At 36.7% G+C, this 8,067-nt stretch overlaps 1 protein-coding gene across 1 annotated transcript; it reads left to right on the top strand.

Annotated features, from left to right (window-relative positions):
• Nucleotides 1-1,995: 1,995 nt before the first annotated feature.
• Nucleotides 1,996-2,607, top strand: MELLADRAFT_114321 (uncharacterized protein; the record flags this gene model as incomplete). Its single annotated transcript, XM_007419207.1, has 4 exons — nucleotides 1,996-2,040; nucleotides 2,082-2,132; nucleotides 2,204-2,400; nucleotides 2,493-2,607. 4 exons carry the CDS (start codon nucleotides 1,996-1,998, stop codon nucleotides 2,605-2,607), a joined length of 408 nt encoding a protein of 135 aa, XP_007419269.1.
• Between the last annotated feature and the right edge of the window lie 5,460 nt (nucleotides 2,608-8,067).

Genomic DNA, 8,067 nt, shown 5'->3' with positions numbered 1-8,067 from the left:
GCCAGAACCGCCTTGTTTTGCAATTCTCAAGCGTCCTGATTATACTTCTTCAGGAATTTCAATCCAATATAAGAAGCGAGTTCTTGATTTGATTTGCTTGAGATTGCCTTATTAAGGATAACAGGTGGTAGATCGCCCGTCACGGACGAAAGCTTTTCAGACACATCCGAAGGTCGAGCTGGCGATGACTTTGATGGATCCATATGAGAATATAAACAGGAGTCGATCGGATTTCATCAACGGTTGAAATCGGTAAATTCTTTCTGAAGATGATTTCCTTTCTCGAGATTCGTTTCTTTTCTCAGAACTCGTTTCTTTTCATCGCTGCATGGGTCGCTACCGAGGCAAGTTTCTGACATGCCCTCGGTTGAATCTGAGCTTTCAATCAACTCTCTGTAATGTCTCTGAACAAAATTGTTACTCGTTTCCCATCTGGATTCTTGCGAGATGGCACAATTCGATTCTTTTTTTTTCTAATGGAAGTTATGTACAAGATCAAGAGCTAACACGAGCCAGTTTCAGAAATGAGACCATCGTGATAATGAATGGGATGGGATGGATCATAGCCCAATGTGACCCAAATTTGGCTTTTGCAAACTTAACAAAGTCCCTCGCCAAAGGCCCGAGCCCCAGCGAGGGACTTACCCCATAAACTGGAATCCTGGCGTGAGAAGTAGCCTGTATTGGCTCAAAAAACGCTACTTTGAATTCTTTGATTTGTTCCTAAATAAACAGGTCTCGGAGGTAAATAAAAGGATGATGGCAAATATTCATTACATATGAGCCAATTGCAAGCTTCCCCAAATCTGGTCTGGAACTTGGGCTACTGGGGAATCAAAAATGGGTCTGTTTTCAATTTTCAGCAGCGGCGAGCCGGCTCAAAGCCTGTATTTCTCAGAAAGCGGTCAAAATAATTGATCTTCAACTACTCAAAAAGATAACTTCCCAAAAAGATAGAAAGGAGTTTGCAATTGGTACATATGTAATGGTCCCTTGCCTTTTTCTTCTTTCTTTGTTGCAAGACATGTTTGTTGAGAGAGAAAAAAAACAAACAGATGTAGAGAATTTGGAGCAAATACAGCTCACTTCTCACGCCAGGATTCCAGTTTATGGGGTAAGTCCCTCGCTGGGGCTCGGGCCTTTGGCGAGGGACTTTGTTAAGTTTGGCTTTTGGGGCCTATTGGTCACACCAGGGATGTTATTTAATGTGCAAGTCCCTCGTGCCTCGGCTTCGGGTTACCGTGAGCTTTTGCACGATCGGACTTGGGTTAAGTTAGAAGTTTTGACCTCGCGATAATCATTTTCCATCTGCTTGGTTCTCTGCAAGTTGGCACTATCCGATACCAATTGAGCAGCATGACGTCAATCACTTGTTTGGCTGCCTCTGATTTACTCGACATTACGACAAATTAGCACAATCAGCTGCCATCATGTCAGGATATTCCGGAACCACCATGCAACATATTCAGCTACACACAGCTTACCTTTATTCCTTTCAGCAACCATCCAATTTTCAACCTGCCTAGCCAACAATTCAACTTTCACATCGATCACATCATTGGATTGCTCAAATGAGCAACCTGATCAGAAGTCATTTGAAAAGATAGTCAATATTAGGTCGATGCGTCATTATCATTACTGCTTTCACAGATGAAAGGTATCAGGATATCAAAGCATGCATTGGACGTCATCAACAGATATCTGGCAATCCAATCCACACCTAGCCAACGACCCTAAAGCACATAATTTAATTTAATTTAATTAATTGGATCTTCACTCTCATTTTTGCAATTAAGAACTGATCATAGTCGAGGAGTTTCAGAAAACCTTCATAAATCACATTTCAAACCTTTTATAAAGGTATCCCAATCTAATCCAATCAAATCATCAACTAACATAAAGTGTACACCTAATCTCTTTACAGGTATTTGTAACAGTCAGACAGATGCCATTTCTGCTGATGCCTACGTGTCTACAGAAACCTCAATACGAACGATGACACAAACGATCGTGGAATACACCAATCAATTTGGATCAAAGGTCTGATAGCCTTATGTTGAGAACCAAACATCTTGGTTCAGATTTGTGAAGCAATCAATACTAAACCAGCAAGTTTCATCTCCGTTGCCTTTGTAAGTTTTTAATTCTTTTCTTCTTTTCTTAATAATCCAGATCATACTAATGATTTATTCGATTCCTATAGGGTCAACATGATTTTTTTGCTGAAAGACCAGATAAACTCGATGCAAAGACGGGTACCTATCATTGTTGTAAGCTCTCTTCTCTTACTGACATATCTTATTTGAGACCAAGTACTGACTCCTCCCTCTTTGAACTTTCTAGATTGCATAATTCAATCATGAATAGTTTGCAGCTAAACCTATTGGTCGTCTTAGTGTTGTGAGTTCATCTTGATTGACCAAAGACCAAAGAATCAAGGATCACTGACACACTTTTTCTGTTTTGATCAATTTTAACTGGTTTGATCCCAGTGTCTCATTTGTAGAAGTCCAAAATCTAACAAGTGGTAAAGCATTACCGCCAGATCGAGTCAAAGAAATAATTAGAAGCGCTCGGCAGCATATGAAGGCAATAGTATTCCATTAGGACGACTTGATTTTGTGCACCACATTCATCAAATTGACCGTTTAGTAATGATGGACAATCACAACATATGCCATCAAGATCAGTTTTGACTACTAATTCTAGACAATAATCATTTGGGATCAAAAAGTCAAACTACACATAGCGGTAGAAGTTCACAACAAACAAATTATCGAGCCCATCATTCTAGAGAACCATCAAATAGTGTAGCAGCTTGGGTGATTCAGCTAATGGGAGCAGGTATTTAGAAACAACTGATCGTGAAATCATCCATACAGTGTAAGTCCTTTTTAATTCATCAATCAACTAATATTTGACTAATCTTGATTGAATTTATGATTTTGGTCATGCTCCTAAACCTGATCATTGACTCATATCTGTTACATGCTTTCTGAAGTTGAAATTCAATCGGTCTCACTCAGTTCTCAAATCTGGAATCAACTTCTCATCTAAACCTATTTCTAGAACAATCTTCTCAAGTAAGTAAAACTGATCAATAGCAAATCTTGAAATATTCTCAATCAATTGTACTGACTCCCTCTATTGTGTTCTATAATTTTGAACTTTAGAACTTGAAATGATGACTAACAATCAAAGCCTTAAAGAATCCAATCGATGTCTATGATTACAAACTATCTTAGACAATCCAACTAAATCAAAACATTCAAAAGAAGTCAACTTTTTGTTATGAGTAACCCAACTCAAGAGAGCGATTATAAATCCAGCACTCCTGAATCTTTATTAGATCCTAGCAAACAGTCGGATTTCAACTCTTCCAAAATTGAACAAACTGATCAATCTACTCCTGACAATCGATCTGATCAACAAACCACGAATTCTTCATCAAGATCGAATACTCCTACTCAGACTGTTATTATGACTTCTAACTCATTGCTCCTGTGCCATCAAGGTGAGTTTTCCTTTGATTTTGGTTCAATTCCGATTGTATTCAAATCAATCCCAGCCTCCCAAAAGCTTTAGTCATCTCAGGTTATTGATCTTCATCTTATTTACTTTTATTTCACATAACAGGCTAGAGTCATCATCATCATCAAGCTTTCAACTTCTATTCTAATTAAACAAAATGCTTTAGATTTAATTTAAAGATATCAATCAACTAACCAAAATGAAAACAATGATGACGATGAAGATCAAAATGAAGATGTAAAGGAAGATGATGATACTAAAGAGATTAAAAATCAGAAAATTAAAATTGTGGAGAGGTTTGGAGTAAATTACAAATCGGTTGTTTTAATAAAACTGATGATCGAGGTAAGTTCTTAATTCAAATTCTACAAAAGAAAAAGTAGAAGAACAGAAACCAATTTAATGTGTTTCTTTTTGATGATTGATCAATCACTTAACTGATTCTAGAGAACTTGAAGCTATGATTAATTTATTGATTACTCTTTTATTTCATTGTTTTCAATTGATCATTTTAAATCATCTTCAATGGTTAAAGAACTCTTGGAAGCCAGTTCAAAAGCTGAAGAAAAGACTACTTCTTATGGAAAATACAATGTGTAACTCATTTTGTCTATCTTCAATCCAAACCAATTCAAAATATCTGACTGATTTTTGAAAATTTTGAATTTGCCTTTTTAGTTTAGTTAATGCATCACCTGCACCAATAGAAGATTGAATCCCATTACAATTAGCAGTTTTAAGCAAATTAACTGAAATGAGTTTAACAAATCCAGAAGATATCAATTTACATTTTCCTACTTTATTAAAAGTACCCAATTATTTAATTTTATGAATTTAATTAAATCTAATGAAGGAATTCAATTAATTCAGAAGATTATCAACTTATTAGAACCAAGTTCAAAAAATATAGATGCTGACAATTTATCGATTGTTTATCTCTCTTCAATCAAATGTAATGATTCATTAGATCCACCTTTACGAAGCAAATTAGATAAAATAGTTGATCAATCAATTTGATTAACTTTAAACTTAAACGACTGTTATTTTTGGGATTTATTAGACGATATCAAACCCATCTCATGTTACATCCAATCCAACCCAATCCGAAAATCTTGTTATCAATTTTTTTTCAACTTTTGAAATCTGATCAATCCAATACCATCAAGATATTGAGGATTTATTAAATTCAAATACCACTCAACTTTCTACTCCTATCAAACAATCCATTAAATTTAAACCTAAATTGTTAATTTTAATTGATTTTTGTTCTAAAAGAGTGGAAGGAAATGTTTCATATCAGAAATTGAAAGTTCTTTATGATTAAAAAGTGAAGGAGATGAAGAAGAAGGAATGAAAGTATAAGAATGGATCATCAATGATAAGTCTCTCTCCCCCAATCAAAAAAAACCAACCTCAACCAATTTTCCTGATGATTTTGTGTATTTTTTTTTGTTTAGATGTTAAAGCAAAATCAATCTCAGCAACAGTTTATCAACCTAATCAGTTAGTTTATATTAATTAATCTTCTTCTGGATCATTCGGATATCATGAGTGGAAAGTATTGGGTTCTAAACTTTCTCAATGGTCTGATTTGATTGATAATCTAATTGAAGTTGTTGGTCAAAGTTTAAATCATGTGAAATTGGTTGGTGTGACTGCTTAAAAAAGTACATAGAATTGTAGAAAAAAACTGAATGTCTATTGGAATAAATGAAACATGAAAAAATAGTGGAAGCTTTGATGCAATTCAATCATTTTTGAAATGTTACTTTGAAAAGAAAAGAATCAAAACTTTTGGGTAGCTTTCTTTTGAATTGAAGAGATTAATTAGCTTGACCAAAAAGTGATAGATCCAAGATCTTCATGAAATGAAATCGCTATTTTCTTCTTAAAAGTTATGTACACATACCTCACTCAAAAATTTGTTTTTTACCTTCTTAGTTTATGTTTTTGGTTTTTGGATTAGGTTTTTCAAAATCTGAAACAAAATGAAACTTCATGTACTCTGATATGGAATCCGTTGGGGGTTAGGGCCTAGGGGTTAGGGCTTAGGATTAGGGGGTTAGGTTCAGGGCAATCATATTTTCACTCCACACCAAGTTTATGTGTCAGCACCTTTGTGCAAAGTCCTCATGATTTGTACCAATTGTTGATCTCACCACAATCTGAACTCAGAGTTTTCATCACAAGTTACCCATGTGGCAGTACTGATTGGGATTCTGTATTGAAAGAGGTCCAGGTTTCTCTTATGGGCAAGTCAACAATCCCAAAATATTATGTTTTTGCAGCTCAGAACAGATGGAGGATGTGCAATCCAGAATTAGTGGGGTTTTGGAAGATCACGGCCTGTAATCTCACTTTAGATCTGGATTAACTTCTGCCAAAGTATTGATAAGTATGGTGATTTTGTATCTGATCTGAGCAAAAGCAAGATATATTTCAGTGTCTACATTTCATATCAACATGATTCTACTATCAAACAGAACAAAAGGTCAATTTAATTAAAACTGGAGTATCTCAATCACTACTGTGACTTAAACATCAGTGATGGATCTGGTGTGACCAAAACAGCTACTAAGTGTTAAACAACAATATCCTCAGGCTGGCATTGTGCTACCCATAATATATGAAGTGATCCAATATAGTGATGAGATAGATTATACTGTGCTGTAATGCAGCCAATCAACCCTGAGAAAGCTTTCCTCTTCAAGAGTCAAGTGGTATATCATCCAGCATAGACTGTAGCATACTATATGAATTGAACTAAGATAAGCCCATCCTTACAGTGCGGCGCCCGCCGCCCAATTTGGCTAGTTATAGTTGAAATATAAACATGATAAATTAAAATAATACTACCCTACATTACCCATTTAGTGAGCACAGAGTCCTCAATTGAGCCCTCTACCCTCACAAGATCCAGCAATTTTTCAGCCGCCAGGTTGAGTTGCAGAATTTGACAATACACTTGAATTCTTTCGGGTTGTTGAGGGTATTTGAGTTTTCTGATAGTTGTAGTTCATTGAGGGAAGCTATAAGCTTGGTACATTGTTGACTGTAGTTATGGCATATGAATAAAAAGTGGTCAATTGTTTTGATCCCTTGTTTACATATGTACATAGGGTCAAATCTTTGGTGGTGTTTGAAAAGATATTGGTTGAAATAAATGTGTTTGAATCTTAGCTGCGTTATTGTAGCACATTTGTGCTTCATTAATATGCTTAAGGCTTTGAGGTGCTTTGTTGGAGTTGGTGGGTGTCCTAGCCGTTGTAGTATTTAAAGCTCAACAAGAGCTTTACAACACCTGAGAAGGGATAATCTACTACATGTAATATAGTAGAAGTTGCCTAAAGACTGCCTCCTTCAAAGAAACCAGCACAAGGGCACTTGCTGACCACTTTGTGATAACAGAGAAAAAGATAAAGGCACCAGAGAAATAAAGCAATAATGTTGTGAAGTATTATTCCCAGATTTTAAGTGCAAAAAAGTCCACAAAATACGTTATTACTAGCAATACTGTTGTTAAGTATTATTCCCAAAGAGACTTATAGTCTTTAACACATGTAAATAAATTTCTCCTTGGTTTGAAGGGGCGGATTTAAGTGATCTTAGTACAAATATAGTAAATAAATGATGATTTATAACACTACAACAAAGGTATAAGATGCAGAAAAGGGAACAACAATCTCAAAATCATCAAGGAGTACTTATATCAACGATGGGCCGTTGCGATGCGGTGCGCGCAACGGCCAGTTGCGGGCAACACAACGATGTCATTTTGAACCTATAGACCCACAACGCAACGGGTAAAGGCAACGCCCGTTGCGTTGCGCGCAACGCAAAGCGTTGCTCAGTTGCTCAGGGTAGGTGTTGCTTCTCACGTTGCTCCAGTTGCTCAACAGTTGCTCGCATCATCACGCACACAAACTGAGATTAGAATTATGGGCATAAGGGCATAAGGGCATAGGCATAAAAGTATATAAAAAGAAGGCATAATCGACAAACAAACAGGAGGAAAAGAAGAAAAAGAAAGGAAAGAAACTATTAAAGAAGTAAACATTTGAAGAATAAAAAGCTACAACTACTTTTTAGACCGTCTACCACCAAATGCCTCAATGGCTTCGTTTACCTCCGTATACTTGTGTGCCAGAGGTACCCGCTGACGCCACCATAAGCGAGAGCCCACGCAGCATTCAATGGTACGCGGGACCAGGCTCACTCTGTCAGAAGAGCAGATATCAGCTGCTGCTGAGAAAGTTCGTTCGACAATAGCGGAGCTGGCAGAGAGACTCAGGTAGTCTCGTGCTAGAGACGCAAGGACTGGAAAGGCCCCACAGTGCAACTGTAAATATACAAGATGATCAGCACAAAATAAAGAAAGAGATAAAAATTGCTGAAATAAGATGAGCGGAAATCTTACCCTCCACCATGGCAAGACTGCAGCAGTTTCTCGTGCATTGTCTTTGACTGACATGGGGTGTGTCCCCTTGAGATAAGCAGCGATCTCGTTGGATTCCACCTCCGCATCTTGAGCCTTGA

The sequence above is a fragment of the Melampsora larici-populina genome (genome assembly GCF_000204055.1).
Source record: "Melampsora larici-populina 98AG31 unplaced genomic scaffold MELLAscaffold_142, whole genome shotgun sequence".
Taxonomy (NCBI): Eukaryota; Fungi; Basidiomycota; class Pucciniomycetes; order Pucciniales; family Melampsoraceae; genus Melampsora; species Melampsora laricis-populina.
The sequence above is the reverse complement of the archived record's forward strand: the minus strand, read 5'-3'. Positions and strand labels throughout refer to the sequence as shown.